The sequence below is a fragment of the Aquarana catesbeiana genome, linkage group LG03 (assembly GCF_042186555.1).
Source record: "Aquarana catesbeiana isolate 2022-GZ linkage group LG03, ASM4218655v1, whole genome shotgun sequence".
NCBI classification, from domain to species: domain Eukaryota; kingdom Metazoa; phylum Chordata; class Amphibia; order Anura; family Ranidae; genus Aquarana; species Aquarana catesbeiana.
The window spans coordinates 696,592,533-696,612,310 of record NC_133326.1 but is presented as its reverse complement, the minus strand read 5'-3'; the positions used below and the strand labels follow the sequence as shown (position 1 = coordinate 696,612,310).

The 19,778-nt window shown below is 40.9% G+C and overlaps 2 protein-coding genes across 2 annotated transcripts; both read left to right on the top strand.

The window, feature by feature from the left end:
* The first annotated feature begins 2,752 nt into the window (after positions 1 to 2,752).
* LOC141134826 (olfactory receptor 5P68-like) lies at positions 2,753 to 3,676 on the top strand. The gene has a single exon (XM_073624261.1). The coding sequence runs from the start codon at positions 2,783 to 2,785 to the stop codon at positions 3,674 to 3,676; it is 894 nt and encodes a 297-aa protein (XP_073480362.1). The 5' UTR covers positions 2,753 to 2,782.
* A 12,122-nt stretch (positions 3,677 to 15,798) lies between these two features.
* LOC141134825 (olfactory receptor 10A7-like) lies at positions 15,799 to 16,683 on the top strand. The gene has a single exon (XM_073624260.1). It carries the CDS (start codon positions 15,871 to 15,873, stop codon positions 16,681 to 16,683), a length of 813 nt encoding a protein of 270 aa, XP_073480361.1. The 5' UTR covers positions 15,799 to 15,870.
* The last annotated feature ends 3,095 nt before the right edge of the window (positions 16,684 to 19,778 follow it).

The window sequence follows — 19,778 nt, the reverse complement described above, 5'->3', positions numbered from 1 at the left end:
GCTGTATCAGCGTGTGCTGTATGCTGGATGGTGCCTCGCAGCTGTGCAGCTCCTCTCACTCTGTCCGCTCAGTAAGCAGTGTTAGTGCCAGTGATGACGTCACATCACATCAGTGCCTGACCTCACAAATGCGCTTTGGGAAGAATGGTCAAACATTCCCATAGACACACTCCTAAACCTTGTGGACAGCCTTCCCAGAAGAGTTGAAGCTGTTATAGCTGCAAAGAGTGGGCCAACTCAATATTGAACCCTACAGACTAAAGACTGGGATGCCATTAACGTTTATGTGTGTGTAAAGGCAGGTGTCCCAATACTTTTGGTAATATAGTATATGTAAAATGAAAGAAAAGCTGAAGTTAGGCTTTAAAGCAATTATTCTTCTGAGCAATTATTTACTAGTATTGTATTGTATTGACTAATGCATATTGAAAAAAATACATTTATTTTTATTACAGTCACAAACATAAACCCAAGGAGATCTTGATTACTCTCTATGGAATCTTTAATCTGTGAAGAAACATATAAATGTTTGTGTGAAAATAGGTTTCCTATTCAGTCAACTGAGCTTATCCACCGATACACATCATATGCTTTACACTTATATATAAGAAACTTATTATTATTTTATCTCTCCCTCTCTTTCTATTTTTCTTTCCGTTCATGACTTCATCTAGGTCTTATTTTTTTCCCCTATTAAATAGAAACACTGGTAAAAAAAAAAAAAAAAAACTCCTATGAAGAAGATTTGTTGAACCAGAACTATGTATTTAATTTTTGACATTATTTTGACATATTTGACAGTATTTTCACCCCCTTTGTTTTTCTTTTTCTTTTTTTTATTCTTTCCATTCATGACATTCTGCTTTTATTCCATGCTCAATAGAAAAACTTTTAGAAAACTCTCTCATGAAGAAATGCATTTAATATTGTTACACTTTTAATATTGACACTTTCATTTTCTGCTATCAAAAAAAAAAAAAAATAATCTACATTGATTTTTGTTGGTTCATTTACAATTAAGCTAAATTATCAAAAAAATATGGGTTTTCATCAGAGATCATTAGCAAATAGAGTAAGTAATTTTTTTAACATTTCAGATTAAATTCACCAAGCTTAATTAATTGAAATAGTAATCATTAAGACAAATGAGAAATTCTATAACTTGATAGATAGATAGACAGTATCTCACAAAAGCGAGTACACCCCTCACATTTTTGTAAATATTTTATTCTATTTTTTCATGTGACAACACTGAAGAAATGACACTTTTCTACAATGTAAAGTAGTGAGTGTACAGCTTGTATAACAGTGTAAATTTGCTGTCCCCTCAAAATAACTCAACACACAGCCATTAATGTCTAAACCACTGGCAACAAAAGTGAGTACACCCCTAAGTGAAAATGTCCAAATTGGGCCCAATTAGCCATTTTTCCCTCCCCAGTGTCATGTGACTCATTAGAGTTACAAGGTCTCAGGTGTGAATGGGGAGCAGGTGTGTTAAATTTGGTGTTATCACTCTCACTCTCTCATATTGGTCACTGGGAGTTCAACAAGGCACTTCATGGCAAAGAACTCTCTGAGGATTTGAAAAAAATAATTTTTGCTCTACATAAAGATGGCCTAGGCTATAAGAAGATTGCCAAGACCCTGATACTGAGCTGCAGCACGGTGGCCAAGACCAATACAGTGATTTAACAGGACAGGTTCCACTCAGAACAGGCCTTGTCATGGTCGACCAAAGAAGTTGAGTGCACCTGCTCAGCGTCATATCCAGAGGTTGTCTTTGGGAAATAGACGTATGAGTGCTGCCAGCATTGCTGCAGAGGTTGAAGGGGTGGGGGGTCAGCCTGTCAGTGCTAAGACCATATTTCGCACACTGCATCAAATTGGTCTGCATGGCTGTCATCCCAGAAGGAAACCTCTTCTAAAGATGATGCACAAATAAGCACGCAAACAGTTTGCTGAAGACAAGCAGACTAAGGACATGGATTACTAAAACCATGTCCTGTAGTCTGATGAGACCAAGATACATTTATTTGGTTCAAATGGTGTCAAGCGTGTGTGGCGGCAACCAGGGGAAGAGTACAAAGACAAAGACAAGTATGTCTTGCCTACAGTCAAGCATGGTGGTGGGAGTGTCTTGGTCTGGGGCTACATGAGTGCTGCCGGCACTGAGGAGCTACAGTTCATTGAGGGAACCATGAAAGCCAACATGTACTGTGACATACTGAAGCAGAGCATGATCCCCTCCCTTTGGATACTGGGCTGCAGGGCAGTATTCCAACATGAAAACGACCCCAAACACACCTCCAAAACAACAGTGACAATGATGGACTGGCCAAGCATGTCTCCTAAACCCTACTGAGCCATTATGAGCCAATTATGTCATTATTTTATTTGCCAAGAGTTCCACTTCTTCTCAATGTTCATGTCATTTTTCTTATATGGAAAATTAACTAAACAAATAAAGACTGTCCAATTAGCAAAGAAAACATTCACTGAGCTTATTAAAAAGATGAAGCCAAGATCACTTCAATTAACCAGATATTAGTGTTAGAAAAAAATGTTTTGTTTTTTTTTAATTTCCCATATCCCAAGCTGTATTCAAAGGGTATTCAAAGTCACAGGTTCACTTTATTTGCTATTAGTCATTTTCCAAAGTCAATGTATATTATTTCTGGTATGGTTAATGCATAAAAAGTTATATAAATCATTTCTGCTTTCACCACAGACCGCACATAAAGGTAATGTCACCACATTCTTCTTTTTGGGATTTAACAACATGGTCGTATATAATCTGCTGCTCTTCACCTTGGTCCTTATTATATACATTTTGACAATATGTGGAAACCTTTTGATCATCATGTTGGTATATTACAGCAAGACCCTTCATTCTCCCATGTACTTCTTCCTCACCCAACTCTCTATATCTGACATCATACTGACCACAGATATTTCTCCTAACATGTTAAATATTGTTCTATATGAGTGGACCTCCATATCTTTTTCTGGTTGTATCACTCAATATTATGTCTTTAGCACAACAGAAACATTTGAATGTTTCCTTCTGACAGTGATGTCCTATGACCGCTATCTAGCCATCTGCTCTCCTCTGCATTATGTCTCCATTATGAAACAAACACTTTGCATTCAACTAGTTCTTGCATCCTGGATTTTCAGCTGTTCTATGACATCAATATCAACATTTGGCATAAGTCAACTAGAATTCTGTGGACCAAATGTTATTGACCACTTATTTTGTGATTTCAATCCTCTTGTGGAACTTTCTTGCTCAGATACATCCAGAGTTCAAATGGAAGTTATCTTGTTGTGTGTTCCTGTGCTAATATTCCCCTTCCTAGTGATAGTTGTTTCATATATTTATATTGTTTTAACAATATTAAAGATATCCTCTTTTTCGGGAAGACTGAAATCCTTTTCCACTTGTAGCTCCCATCTCACCGTTGTGTTTATATTTTATGGAACCCTAGCTGCTGCATATATGATTCCAAAGAAAGGACAATCACAAACGATCAGTAAGATGATGTCCTTGTTGTATACTGTGTTTACTCCCTTTGTAAACCCTTTCATATACAGCTTGAGGAATAAAGAGATCAAGGACAGTTTAAAGATGTTGTATATAAACAAAAGGCTTTTTATTCAAAACCTTTGGTAAAAGTTTAATTATTAGGATACACTATATTACCAAAAGTACTGGGACACCTGCCTTTACACGCACATGAACTTTATTGGTATCCCATTCTTAATCCATAGGATTCAATAATGAGTTGGCCCACCCTTTTCAGCTATACCAGCTTCAACTCTTCTGGGAAGGCTGTCCACAAGGTTTAGGAGCGTGTCTATGGAAATGTTTGACCATTCTTCCAGAAGTGCATTTGTTGGGTCAGGCAGTGATGTGAACGAGAAGGCCTGGCTCGCAGTTTCCGCTCTAATTCATCCCAAAGGTGTTCTATTGAGGTTAGGACTCTGTGCAGGCCAGTCAAGTTCCTCCTCCCCAAACTCACTCATCCATGTCTTTGTGGCCCTTGCTTTGTGTACTGGTCCAAATAATTTGGTGCAGGGGGATTATGGTGTGGGGTTGTTTTTCAGTGGTTGGGCTTGGCCCCTTAGTTCCAGTGAAGGGAACACTTAAGGTGTCAGCATACCAAGACATTTGGACAACTTTATGCTCCCAACTTTGTGGGAACAGTTTGGGAATGGCCCCTTCCTGTTCCAACATGACTGTGCACCAGTGCACAAAAAAGGTCCATAAAGACATGAATGAGCAAGTTTTGGGTGGAGGAACTTGACTGGCCTGCACAGAGTCCCGAACTGGGCATTCTCGTCCAACATCAGTGCCTGACTTCACAAATGTGCTTCTTGAAGAAAGGTCAAACATTCCCATAGACACATTCCTAAACCTTGGGGACAGCTTTCCCAGAAGAGTTGAAGCTGTTATAGCCGCAAAGTGTGGGCCAACTCAATATTGAACCCTACGGACTAAGACTGGGATGCCATTAAAGTTAATGTATGTGTAAAGGCAGGAGTCCCAATACTTTTGCTAATATAGAGTATATCTGTTTAACAAGAGAGAAGAACTTGGTGTGCACTAGTTTCCAAAAATTAGACTTCTACCCTACTGAAGCAATGCTTAATAATAAATTGGTACTAGAGTTCAATCGCCCAAATTAGGTTCCTAAAAAAGGCCTAAACACCCTTCAGACCTCCATTCCATGGTACCTCCTACAAGTCCCCTAAACTATGTTGTTTTTGTTAAATACAGCTCCATTCCCAGACGTAGCCTATTATGGGGAAACATGTTGGAAGGAGATAGGAGCTGTGATGAGATGATCTATACTTGTTGATGATCTCTTGGTTGGATTACACTGGATTATTTTAGCTTTAATAAACCCTTTTAAAATATATTATGCAATTAATATTCCCTATGTTTAAATCCCACACATACACCAAGTGGAGAGCATTAGGCAAGCCCAGGTTGGAGTGTGAAGGGCTGGGAAGCTGATTAGGAGGCTGCTGGATTGATCTATTAAGGAGATTGGATAAATATATAGGAGGAGTCCACATATCTGTTTACCTGTTTATCTGTTTACCTCATGCGATATATGATCTCTTATAATTTGGAAATCATTTAATTCTATTTAGAAAACATATAGAATATATTTTTTCACTGGAAGTGTTTCACTTGATTTTATAGAAAGATTTGAACATTGATTGAAATGGAAAGATCAGGACACTTTATATATTTTATTGGAAGGGGGGGTGTGCCAGGGGCTGCTCCAAACATGCCCCGCGGCACTATGAGAATTGAGGACTATCTCAGTACCCAAGGATTAGGACAAAGTAAGAATAAAATAACAATTTATTAAGAAAAGTAGGGATGAGCCCAATGTTCGAGTCGAACTTAAGTTCGGCTCGAACATTGGGTGTTCGCCTGTTCGCCGAACAGTAAACAATATGCTGTGTTCGCGGCAAATTCGAAAGCCGCCGAAACACCGTTTAAGTCTATGGGACACTATCATGAAAAATCAAAAGTGCTCATTTTAACGGCATATATGCAACTTATTGTCATAAAAAGTGTTTGGGGACCCGGGTCCTGCCCGAGGGGACATGTATCAATACAATTTTTTTTTTTTTTAAACGGCCGTTTTTTTGGGAGCAGTGATTTTTTTAATGCTTAAAGTGAAACAATAACAATGAAATATTCCCTTAAATATCATGCCTGAGGGGGTGTCTATAGTATGCCTGTAAATTGGCGAATATTTCCCTTGTTTAAAACAGTAAGACAGCAAAATTACATTTCTATTTAATTTTTTATGCACTGATGTGCAGTCATGTTGGAATAGGAAGGGGCCATCCCCAAACTGTTCCCACAAAGGTGGAGCATGAAATTGTCCAAAATGGAGAGCACATGCGCGGTATCTTCCAAGATGGCCGCTAGCCTCTGAAGCTCCGCTCCACTCCGGCCCCGTTCGTTCCTCCAGCGCTGACAGAGCAATTACCGCAACCAAATAACGGCACCCCCGGGTGCACAACACCCCCAGGAACCGATCGATGCTGATGGGTACAGCCAAACGAAGCTTATCGAGCCAGATGATGGCCACGCCTGGGCCGCTCAGCTATGCCAAGATGGCCGCCGCTACTCCGAGATACAGCGTGGCCACAGCAGCAGAGGAGTCTATTGCTGACCAGGACTGTGATCCACCGCAATCACCAGGTATGGGGGGCTCCCCACTACCGCAGGCCCATTCACCTGCATCCACTGAATCCCTCCTTTTCAGCCTGCAAGCAGGCCTTCCATCCCCTCCCATGATGGATCCACATACAGGCCTTTTGTTGTCTGTCAGTGAGGCACAGGAAGCCTCACCCATCCCCACTGACTTTCCCTCCATGATGGAGGCCTTTGCTCAGCTTCTTTCCAAAAGCCTAGCACAAAATGCAGCACATATTACTTCCTCCATACATGCTGACATGCAGCAGTTTGGGCTCAGACTAGACAATATGGAGAAAAAAGCAGATCAAGCTGGGGCTAGGATCAATCAGAATACTGCACGGCTGCAAGACATGCAGGATCAACTTGAGACAGCTTTCACAAAGATCGATGATTTGGAGAACAGATCAAGACGATATAACTTCAGAGTTAGGGGGGTCCCCGAAGCTGAAAAAGAGGTTCATTCTGTCATCAAAGCCCTCATTTAAGATCTAGTCCCTGAGATTCCCTAGCACCGTCTAGAGCTTGATAGGGCCCACAGAGCTCTGCAACCTCCCCGTAAAGATGGACTACCAAGGGACATAATAGTGAAGCCCCACTACTACTCTGTTAAGGAGGAAGTCATGAGGAAAGCTAGAAATCTGAATGACTTAACGGTTCTTGGCCACAAAATTCAGATCTTTGCAGATCTTTCCCCCTACATGGTACAGAAGAGGAGGGCCCTAAAATCTTTACTGCAGTTCCTACAAGAGAAAGAGATTCCTTACAGATGGTCTTTCCCATTACGGGTTTACTTCACATATAAGAGCAGAAATTGCAGCTTCTCCTCCTTCGTGGACGGCGAAAGGCTTTTTGTCCAGCTGGGCCTCATCCCGCAAGATCCTACTGCGACACAATCAAGCAGTGGTAACTCTTCCTCCACTAAAAGACCCCTCCAGCAAGCCCTCTCCAACCATCGTGGCTCAAACAAAGCACCAAGAGGTCAAAAGAAAACTTCCCCACGTGACTCTTTATCCTTTTTTTTTTGGTCAAAGATGCCCAATGGTGACTGACGCCTAACTTTGGACCCATTGAAGAACATTTTTGCTCCTTTTTGTTCCACTGGTCACGGGACATCTCATGGCTGGGTTTTGGCCCCCCCTTTTTAGGGCCCCTTTTATTTTTCTTGTGTTCACCATGAGGTTGCATGGATAGTTAACCATACAGGGAATGGTTTTGGTTACTCAGTTTCTTTTTCAATGGGTCCGGGAGGGGCGGGGAGGGGGGGTTTGTCAGGGGGTCCCTTGAGGGGGTTGCCTTGCCCCTTGGGTTCCCTGGGGGGGGCGGTCCTGTTCCGTGGCCTCCCACCCTCTGCCAAGCTATGATGGGCTCAGCCTTCTAGTTTATATATAAGGGGGCAAGTTTATACTTCTGCTTGAAGGTTATCTCTGTAACTTAAGGTACTAACGGTTATTTTACATAGCGTTATTATTCTCACTATACGCTCTGTCATTGGTTTATTATAGACCCGACTGTGGTCTTCGGTTAGCTTTAACGAGGAACCGAAGAGGTCCCAGTGCGCTGTTCCCAGACCCCAGGAGCACCTCGGTTCCCCTGGGATCTACATTGACCTCCCTGTTTGGGGGAGGCACAGGCCTCAGTGGCCGCAAGGGTAGGAATGACAGTCCTTCCTACTCTTTGGGCTGGGCGGGGTTGGTGTTCCCAACATCCTCAGTACAATTAGCGGATATGTTGAATATTTCATTGTTATTCTTCACTCTCTGCAAATCTTTAATTGCATTTTTCCTTTTTCCTCTCTTTGCTATTTCTTCCCCCTCCCTTTCTTTCCTTATGCTCTCCAGTATGGGTTCTTCCGGAATCAAGGAACTTTTCTGGCTCCTCATCCCGGGCTCCAGTGGACATCATGCTTCTCCAACAAAGCTTTGGTACGATTTACGCTCATCAGGAGAAGGTAAGCGGTGTTGTAGAATGATAGCTTCCTCCCCTCTGGACTATGGCTAACTTTAAGGATCCGAAACTTCCTCTTAGAATTATATCACACAACACACATAGGGCTTAAATTCCCCAATTAAACGTAGAAAGATCTTTCAATCCTATCACGCTATGCATACTGACGTCCTGTTACTACAAGAGACGCATTTCCCAGTGAGTTACAAGCCGTCCTTTCTTCACCAGCACTATCCCCAATTCCTCTTGGCCTCAGCGGAAAACAAAACCAAGGGGGTGGCAATTTGCTTCGCCAAGCATCTGAATGTTTCACAGCCAGAGAAGATAGTCGACCCCCAAGGGCGCTTCCTATTAGTATCGGGCTACATCGATGGCGAACGCTATATGTTCGTTTCTTATTACGCACCAAACAGAGGACAAAGAAAGTTCTTTGACCTGCTGCTAAAAAAACTACAAGCGCACCTCAAAGGTACTGTATTTATAGGCGGGGACTCGAACATTGCCTTCGACTCTGCACTTGATAGACTTGCTAACGGGGCATCTAAACCTAAACGCCCATCCAAACAGAGCACCAGAATAGCAGCTCTCCTATTTGAAGAAGGTCTGGTCGATATCTGGAGGGAAACGAATCCACATAAAAAAGATTATACTCACTTTTCAGCTCCCCACAACTCTTTCGCCAGGATAGACCACATCTTTACCTGTGTGCGCACTATTCCACTTGTCCTTAGCTCTAAGATTGTTGATTCCCCGCTGTCAGACCATGCCATGATCCTGGTTTTGGCCCAGAAAGCAGGTCCCTCTAAGGACCCTCCCCGCTGGAGATTACAGGAGTCCCTCCTCAGCGATCCTATAAACTGTCTGGATATAGCTAAGACCATAAAAGATTACTTCCAAACTAACCAAACGGCAGATGTCTCCCCCTCCACCGTATGGGCAGTCCACAAATCGGTTATTAGGGGACACATTATTAGCTTATAATCACATCTTAGAGCGGCCCACAAAGCAGACATTATCAAACTCACCTCAGACTACAGAGCAGCTGCCAGGGCCCACAAGAAGCTACCCACCTCCGACTCTCTAGAGACCCTTGACAAATCTAGGACCACTCTTAATCTAGCTCTGACCTCAGCTGCTGAGAAACACTTAAGATGGACGGGGCAAAGTTTTATTATCAAACGGACCGAATGGGTTCCAGACTCGCAGCAAAACTCAACCCCAAACAACGCTCTTTAGCGTTCCCCAAGATAAAGACACTATCCGAAGACTTGACTCAAAATCCCCAAAAAATTATGGAAGCTTTCTCTCAATTTTATGCTAACCTGTATAAACCCTCTGAGTCCCCTTCACAACCACAACGGGACTGTTTCCTCAAAGATTTTGCCTCTTCCTTCCTTGTCTAAAGAACTTAGGGACATATTGGAGGATTCGATTTCAGTAGAGGAGGTGTTGGATACGATTAGTTCTCTTAAAACTGGTTCAGCCCCGGGTCCAGATGGCCTTTCCACCGGATATTATAAAAAATTTGCCCCCAATCTAGCACCACACCTAACTAGATTTTTCAACTCCCTCAGGGATGGAGCCCTCCTGGGACCTGATCTTAATTTTGCATTTATCTCGGTTATCCCGAAGCCGGGGAAAGATGCAAGCGAGCTTGGTAACTACAGGTCTATTTCACTCATAAATAATGATATCAAAATTCTGACTAAAATTTTAGCTAACAGGCTGGCGTGCTTTATTTCTAAATATATTCATAATGATCAGGTGGCCTTCATCCCTGGCAGACAGGGACCAGATCAAATACGTAGAACCATAGATGTCATCTCCCTGCTGAGGTCTGGCTGGGATGGGGGCTCTAAACAACAGGGCTTTCTCCTCTCCATAAAGCTTTTGACTCTGTTGATTGGGAATACTTGTCTGATATATTGCAAAGGTGGGGATTTGGCCCCTTTTTTCTGAACTACATCAAATCCCTTTACTCGACTCCAACTGCTCAGGTTCGTCTTATGGGAAGGTACTCAGAACAGTTTCCTATTGGCAGGGGGACCAGACAGGGCTGCCCACTCTCCCCTCTCCTATTCACGATAGTTATTGAGTCACTGGCTGTGGCAATCAGATCAAATCCAGATGTTAAGGGGGTTAAATGTGGAGACAAAGAACATAAATGTGCGCTCTATGCGGATGATCTTCTCCTCTATATTACTCCCCCTCTCACCAACACCCCTTTGATCTATAAGATTCTCAAAGACTTTAGCACAATTTCAGGCCTCGGGGTTAACATGTCCAAATCCATCGCGTTAAACATTTCAGTCCCACAGAATCTACTCACTCAGCTCTCCACTAACTTCTCTTTCCCCTGGGCGCCTACGGAAATTCCATATTTAGGAATCAAGATAACTTCAGACATTCAAGGGCTGTTCAGTGCAAATTATCCACCTATGTTTAGTAAATGTAGAGGAGACTTGGTTAGGTGGGGGAGATGTGGTCTTTCCTGGTTGGGCAGAATTCATGCCGTCAAAATGACTCTTCTTCCACGCTTGCTATATCTCTTTCGCTCCCTCCCGATTCCGATTATGAAAAAGACCCTTCTCAAATTCCAATCTGAGATCGTCCGCTTTATCTGGAACCGTAAGGGGTACAGATGCCCTTCCAGTTTACTTTACCGTTTAAAAAGCCAGGGTGGTCTCGGTCTACCGGACCTATGGCATTATTATCAGGCGGCTGAACTCTCCCAATGTTAAAGGCCCTAAACCAAGTTGGCTTTCGATGGAAAGATGGGCCACCCCACAGAACACTATAGACTACCTTCTCTGGTGTGATCCTAAGGTTAGGCTGGCAATTTTGTCCCCCACCCTCTCCCATTCTATAGCCATGTGTACAAAGCTCTTCTCACATCGTAACCTCATTTCACCTATCAGACCGCTAGAGCACCTTTTTCATAACCCAGAGTTCCAGCCGGGAATGGTAATTAAGGCCTTTAAATGGTGGACAGATAAAGGATTATATAGGATTGGTCATTTCCTCTCCCCAAACGGTCCGATCACATTGACTCATTGTCGGAACGAATTAGACATGCCAGAATCTGAGTTCTTTAGATTTTCCCAAATCAGCCATTTTCTGCACTCAATCTGGAAACTCCACCAAAAGAATTCTGTACTGACTCCCTTTGAAAATTGGTGCTCCAACACTGAAGTCCAGAGGGGAGGAATTTCATTAATTTACACCGCTTTAAAATCCTCTTCAGATAAGCCTGGTTATGCTCGGGCCTGGGAGGAGGACTTAGACAATTCATGTACGTCGCAGGACTGGTTTTGCAGGTTCGAAAGATCCTTTAAAGGTATACTAAACATCTCTTTAATAGAATCCAGCGTTAAAGTAATAACACGGTGGTATTATGTTCCTGCTCGCATCGCAGTCATCTTTCCGGGGTCATCCACCCTTTGTTTTAGGGGATGCGAGCTAGAAGGTACTATGTTGCACATATGGTGGTCCTGTTCTCGAATCAGATCGTTTTGGATCAATTTCACAGAAATTAATGTTCTTTATCCTATTAGGAGCTAAAATATCTCTAGCAAAGTCCTGGAAGAACCCTAGCATCTCGTTTAAGGGCTTTAAGAGGTAGGTGTCGTGGATTATGGCGCAGGAACAAATTGTAGCAAAAAATAAAGGCCAAAAATGTAATGTTCTTTGCCATCTGGGAGGCTTGGGCCAATTTTTGTAAGGTTCCCTGGTTCCCATCCACACCACAAGCTCTTTAGACAGTTGGGTACTCATACTAAGCTCTCTCCCCCCCTTTTTTTCTACACTCTACCCTTTTCACTCCTCTTACTCTTCTCTTGCCTGAGACTCTCTTGTCTCCTCTACAGGGTGTCTACTGAAAAGTCTTGACATACTTTTGAGCCTCAGTAGGCAGTCCTCCTTCTTTTTCTGGTTTTTTGATTTCTCACATTATTAAATCTTTTTTTGTCCTTTTTACGCTCTCATTTTTATTCCTTTTCTTTTGAAACAGACTTACTGGTTGGCACTAAATGGAAAGGCATGACAGCAGCCAGGCAGCTGGAGCGCACACTCCACAGTCTGGTTTTAGAATGAAGGGGGCTAGAGACATAGTCAGCGGTTGGCTATTGTAATGAGCCGAGAGGTCGGTGGCCTCTGTCCGGGGATTGTCTGGCATTTCCACAGTATGATCCCATTGGGGTGGTATGCCGGTCGGCCCCAGGTATGAGGTTAGACTCACATCTATGTGGCTTGTCTCACTGATACTGCCACTTACCAGGACTCTATTATGCCCTACTAAGCTTCTATTTAATTTATAAACTTATGCTTCATGTATGGCCTCATTGTATCTGTCCCCGTATGGGAAAATTTACTATACTCATCTCTTGATATTAGTCTGTATTTGATTAATAAGTATACGGTTTGTAAGCTGATTTTGTTTCTGTTTTGGATGACATGTTCTTTTTACTTACAAAATAAAATTATTTACAAGTAAAAAAAAAAAAAAAAAAAGAAATTGTCCAAAATATCTTGGTATGCTGACACCTTAAGAGGTCCCTTCACTGGCACTAAGGGGTCAAGCCCAACCCATGAAACACAACCCCACACCATAATCCCCCCTCCACCAAATGATTTGGACCAGTACACAAAGCAAGGTATATAAAGACATGGATGAGCGAGTTTGGGGTGGAGGAACTTGACTGGCCTGCACAGAGTCCTGATCTCAACCTGATAGAACACCTTTGGGATGAATTAGAGCAGAGTCTGCAAGCCAGGCCTTCTCCTCCACGTTAGTGCCTGACCTCACGAATGCGCTTCTGGAAGAATGGTCAAACATTCCCATAGACACACTCCTAAACCTTTTGGACAGCCTTCCCAGAAGAGTTGAAGCTGTTATATCTGCAAAGGGTGGGTCAATTCAATATTGAACCCTACAGACAAAGACTGGGATGCCATTAAAGTTCATGTGCGTGTAAAGGAAGGTGTACCAATATGTTTTGTAATATAGTATATGTAAAATGAAAGGAAAGCTGAAGTTAGGCTTTAAAGCAATTCTTTTGCTGAGCAATTATTTACTAGTATTGTATTGTATTGAGTATTGTATTTTGAAAAAAATACATTTATTTTTATTACAGTCACAAACATAAATGCAAGGAGATCTTTATTACTCTCTATGGAATCTTTAATCTGTGAAGAAACATATAAATGTCTGTGTGAAAATAGGTTTCCTATTCAGTCAACTGAGCTTATCCACCGATGCACATCATATGCTTTACACTTTTATATATAAGATACTTATTATTATTTTATCTCTCCCTCTCTTTCTATTTTTCTTTCCATTCATGACTTCATCTAGGTCTTATTTTTTTCCCTATTAAATAGAAACGCTGGTAAAAAGAAAAAAAAAAATCCCATGAAGAAGATTCGTTGAACCAGAACTATGTATTTAATTTTTGACATTATTTTGACATATTTGACAGTATTTTCACTCCCTTTCTTTTTGTTTTTCTTTTTTTTATTCTTTCCATTCATGACATTCTGCTTTTATTCCATGCTCAATAGAAAAACTTTTAGAAAACTCTCTCAGGAAGAAATGCATTTAATATTGTTACACTTTTAATATTGACACTTTAATTTTCTGTTATCAAAAAAAAAAAAAGAATCTACATTGATTTTTGTTGGTTTATTTACAATTAAGTTAAATTATCAAAAAATATGGGTTTTCATCAGAGATCATTAGCAAACAGAGTAAGTAAGTTTTGCAGATTAAATTCACCAAGCTTAATTAATTGAAATAGTAATCATTAAGACAAATGAGAAATTCTATAACTTGAGTGTACAGAGTGTACAGCTTGTATAACAGTGTATATTTTTTTCTGTCCCCTCAAAATAACTCAACAAGCAGCCATTAATGTCTAAACTGCTGGCAACAAAAGTGAGTATACCCTTAAGTGAAATTAGCCATTTTCCCTCCCCAGTGTCATGTGACTCGTTAGAGTTACAAGGTCTCAGGTGTGAATGGGGAGCAGGTGTGTTAAATTTGGTGTTATCACTCTCACTCTCTCATACTGGTCACTGGGAGTTCAACATGGCACCCCATGGCAAAGAACTCTCTGAGGATCAGAAAAAAAGAATTGTTGCTCTATATAAAGATGGCCTATGCTATAAGAAGATTGCCAAGACCCTGAAACTGAGCTGCAGCACAGTGGCCAAGACCAATACAGTGATTTAACAGGACAGGTTTTACTCAGAACAGGCCTTGTCATGGTCAACCAAAGAACAAGAGTTCACCTGCTCAGCGTCATATCCAGAGGTTGCCTTTGGGAAATAGATGTATGAGTGCTGTCAGCATTGCTGCAGAGGTTGAAGGGGTGGGGGGTCAGCCTGTCAGTGCTCAGACCATATTTCGCACACTGCATCAAATTGGTCTGCATGGCTGTCATCCCAGAAGGAAGCCTCTTCTAAAGATGATGCACAAATAAGCCCGCAAACAGTTTGCTGAAGACAAGCAGACTAAGGACACAGATTACTGTAATGTCCTGTGGTCTGATGAGACCAAGATAAACTTATTTGGTTCAAATGGTGTCAAGTGTGTGTGGTGGAAACCAGGGGAAGAGTACAAAGACAAATGTGTCTTGCCTACAGTCAAGCATGGTGGTGGGAGTGTCATGGTCTGGAGCTGTATGAGTGCTGAGGAGCTACAGTTCATTGAGGGAACTATGAATGCCAACATGTACTGTGACATACTGAAGCAGAGCATGATCCCCTCCCTTCGGAAACTGGGCTGCAGGGCAGTATTCCAACATGATAATGACCCCAAGCACACCTCCAAAGTGACAGTGATGGACTGGCCAAGCATGTCTCCTAAACCCTATTGAGCAACTGTGGGACATCCTCAAGCAGAAGGTGGAGGAGCGCAAGGTCTCTAACATCCACCAGCTCCGTGATGTCATCATGGAGGAGAGGAAGAGGACTCCAGTGGCAACGTGTGAAGCTCTGGTGAACGCCATGCCTGGGAGGGTTAAGGCAGTGCTGGAAAATAATGGCGGCCACACAAAATATTGACACTTTGGACCCAATTTGGACATTTTCACTTAGGGGTATACTCAATTTTGTTGCCAATGGTTTAGAGATTAATGACTGTGGGGCTCTTTCTTATTATGTAAATGTAGTTTTGCAAAGCTTTTTATTACATACTGTATCATGTATGTACTGTACATATGTTATTTTTTATTTGCCCAGTGTTCCACTTCTTCTCAATGTTCATGTCATTTTTCTTATATGGGAAATTAACTAAATTAATAAAGACTATCCAATTAGCAAAGAAAACATTCACTGAGCTTATTAAATAAGATAAAGCCAAGATCACTTCAATAAACCAGATATTAGTTTAAGAAAAAAAATATATATTTTTTTAATATCCCATATCCCAAGTTGTATTCAAAGGGTATTCAAAGTCACAGATTCACCTTATTTGCTATCAGCCATTTTGCAAGTCAATGTATATTATTTCTGGTATGGTTAATACATAAAAAGTTATATAAATGGTTTCTGCTTTCACACAGACCACACATAAAGGTAATGTCACCACATTCTTCTTTTTGGGATTTAACAACACAGCCGTATATAATCTGCTGCTCTTTACCTTGGTCCTTATTATATACATTGTGACAATATGTGGAAACCTTTTGATCATCATGTTGGTATATTACAGCAAGACCCTTCATTCTCCCATGTACTTCTTCCTCTCCCAACTCTCTATATCTGACATTATACTGATCACAGATATTGCTCCTCACATGTTACATATTGTTCTACATGAGAGGACCTCCATATCTTTTTCTGGTTGCATTACTCAATATTATGTCTTTAGCACAACAGAAGGATTTGAATGTTTCCTTCTGACAGTGATGTCCTATGACCGATATCTAGCCATCTGCTCTCCTCTGCATTATACCTCCATTATGAAACATACACTTTGCATTCAACTAGTTCTTGCATCCTGGAGTTTCAGCTGTTCTATGACATCAATATCAACATTTGGCATAAGTCAACTAGAATTCTGTGGACCAAATGTTATTGACCACTTATTTTGCGATTTCAATCCTCTTGTGGAACTTTCTTGCTCGGATACATCCAGAGTTCAAATGGAAGTTACCTTGTTGTGTGTTCCTGTGCTAATATTCCCCTTCCTAGTGATAATGGTTTCATATACTTACATTGTTTTAACAATATTAAAGATATCCTCCTTTTCGGGAAGACTGAAATCCTTTTCCACTTGTAGCTCCCATCTCACTGTTGTTTTTATATTTTATGGAACCCTGCTTGCTGCATATCTGATTCCAAAGAAAGGACAATCACAAACGATCAGTAAGATAATGTCCTTGTTGTATACAGTGTTTACTCCCTTTGTAAACCCTTTCATATACAGCTTGAGGAATAAAGACATTAAGGACAGTTTAAAGACGTTGTATACAAACAAAAGGCTTTTTATTCAAAACCTTTGGTAAAAGTTTAATTATTAGGATACACTATATTACCAAAAGTTTTAGGACACCTGCCTTTACACGCACATGAACTTTATTGGCATCCCAGTCTTAGTCCACAGGATTTAATATTGAGTTGGCCCACCCTTTGCAGCTACAACAGCTTCAACTCTTCTGGGAAGGCTATCCACAAGGTCTAGCAGTGTCTCTATTGGAATGTTTGACCATTCTTCCAGAAGTTATATTGTGAGGTCAGACACTGATGTGGACGAGAAGGCCTGGCTCGCAGTCTGCGCTCTAAATCATCCCAAAGGTGTTCTATTGAGGTCAGGACTCGCTCTTCCATGTCTTTATGGACCTTGCTTTGTGTACTGGTCCAAATAAATTGGTGGAGGGGGGATTATGGTGTGGGGTTGTTCTTCAGGGGTTGGGCCTGGCCCCTTAGTTCCAGTGAAGGGAACTCTTAGGGTGTCAGCATACCAAGACATTTTGGACAACTTTATGCTCCCAACTTTGTGGGAACAGTTTGGGAATGGCCCCTTCCTGTTTCAACATAACTGCGCACCAGTGCACAAATAAGGTCCATAAAGACATGGATGAGCAAGTTTTGGGTGGAGGAACTTGACTAGCCTGCACAGAGTCTTGACCTCAACCCGATAGAACACCTTTGGGATAAATTAGAGCAGAGACTGCAGGCCGGGCCTTCTCGTCCAACTTCAACGCCTGACCTCACAAATGTGCTTCTTGAAGAAAGGTCAAACATTCCCATAGACACACTCCTAAACCTTGTGGACAGCCTTCCCAGAACAGTTGAAGCTTTTATAACCGCAAAGGGTGGGCCAACTCAATATTGAACCCTACAGACTAAAACTGAGATGCCATTAAAGTTAATGTGTGTGTGTGAAGGCAGGTGTCCCAATACTTTTGGTAATATAGAATATTTCTGTTTAAGAAGAGAGAAGAACTTGGTGTGCACTAGTTTCCAAAAATTAGACTTCTACCATACTGAAGCAATGCTTAATAATAAATTGGTACTAGAGTTCAATCGCCCAAGTTAGGTTCCTAAAAAAAGACCTAAACACCCTTCAGACCTTCACTCCATGGTACCTCCTACAAGCCCCCTAAACTGTGTTTTGTTTTTGTTAAATGGAGCTCCATTCCCAGACTTAGCCTATTATGGGGAAACATGTTGGAAGGGGATGGAAGCTGTGATTCGATGATCTATACTTGTTGATGATCTCTTGGTTGAGGTACCCAAGGATTAGGCCAAAGTAAGAATAAAATAACAATTTATTAAGAAAAGGACATGATTAAAAACACTCTGCACATGAATAGTTAATTCTAACTGTGCATAGTTGGTATAGATGGTTCACAAAGAACAAATAAACCCCACAGGTGATGTGGGGAGATGAGATGTATCTCCTGACGTAATCCTCTACATGTTTTGCGGCTATAACTGCTTCTTCAGGAGGAGTCAACCATAAACATCTATAAAATAAATACAGTCTCATAGTTACATAGTGAAGAATGGTGTATAGACAAAGAAATTTAGAAAAACAAGTTTAATACAGTAAACATAATAATATTGGAAAATTAAATAGAGTCGTGTATAGCTTACCAGTGAAGGCCCGATGAAAGACCAAGCAGCACAAAAATATCTATCTATCTATCTATCTATCTATCTATCTATCTATCTATCTATCTATCTATCTATCTATCTATCTATCTATCTATCTATATATTATTTTTTTTCACATTTCTGAAATAACGTTTTATTAAAAAAAAAATTCCAACATACAATCCACAACGATACAAAATGCGAGGCAATCATTCATGTGAGAAGAAGTATATAAACATATAATGCATAAGTAGAAGTTTCTTTTTCATAAGTAGAAGTACCTTGAAACAGACCTTCAGAATAAAGTCTAGTACAAATGATCAGACTTTCCGACGGGAAATGTTGGATGTGAGCTTGATGGCGGTAAGTCCGACCGTTTGTATGCTCCATCGCACAATTGTTGTCGGACTTTCCGCCAACAAATGTTGATTAGCATGCTCTCAAATTTTCCGCCAACAAATGTGTGTTGTTGGACTTTCCGATTGTGTGTACACAAGTCCGTTGGACAAAAGTCCAAAGTACACACACACATGCTCAGAAGCAAAAGCGGCTGGTCTTGTAAACTAGCGTTCGTAATGGAGAATTAATATTCATGACGTGTCAAATTATGAAATCTCCAAATGCAGCACACAATTCTCTTCTTCTTTAATGGGATAACAATGAAGCTGCTTTGCTGGTGATACTGATGGAGTTATTGCAAACAAAGTTTCAAAGGCTTTTTTTTCTAGCGATATCAAGAATAATATATTATTATGCTTCTTTTTTTTGTTGGGCAAGTTACCACAACACCATTATTCCCTAGTTTTTAAGATCAAAGATACAACTATGTTGGTGTCCCTTGTTAATTTTCCATTGTATTTTGTAAAATGTAACTGCCTACTCCCAAACTGTAATTTGAAGTAAAACACATAGCCAAGTATTATTCTCCACAATTTTTTTAATTGTGCATTCGAAAAAAAAATTAGACATGCTATCTGCCAATAGAACTTAACCAAAAAGTGCATTCTATGCATCCAAAAATATAGAAAATATACCAAATCATATCATTATTATTCAACCAAAAAAATAAAAAAATAAATAAAAATAAAAATAAGCAATAACTCCAAGGCCAATAATAAATAACATGTTATCTCCTCTGATTCCGCAACATGTCTGGTTGACGAACGGCCATTCAAAAACGAACTGAAAAGCAGGAAATGAAAAGGGCTAAATGAAAAACGTGAAAAGAAAAGCGTGAATTAACACTTACCAAGCTTCTGCTAACACAAAATTAGCAGAAGGAGCCCAAAGGGTGGCACTAAAGAGCTGAAAAACCACGTAGTACGTCTAGTACGTCACTATGTTCGTAATTGTTGGCCAAAATTTGTGTGAACGTGTGTATGCAAGACAAGTTGGAGCCAACGTCCTGCAAACAAAATTCCACGGTTTTGTTGGTGGAAAGTCCGATCATGTGTACGGGGCTTAACTTGAGGCATGTGGACTGTAACATATACAAAGTAAC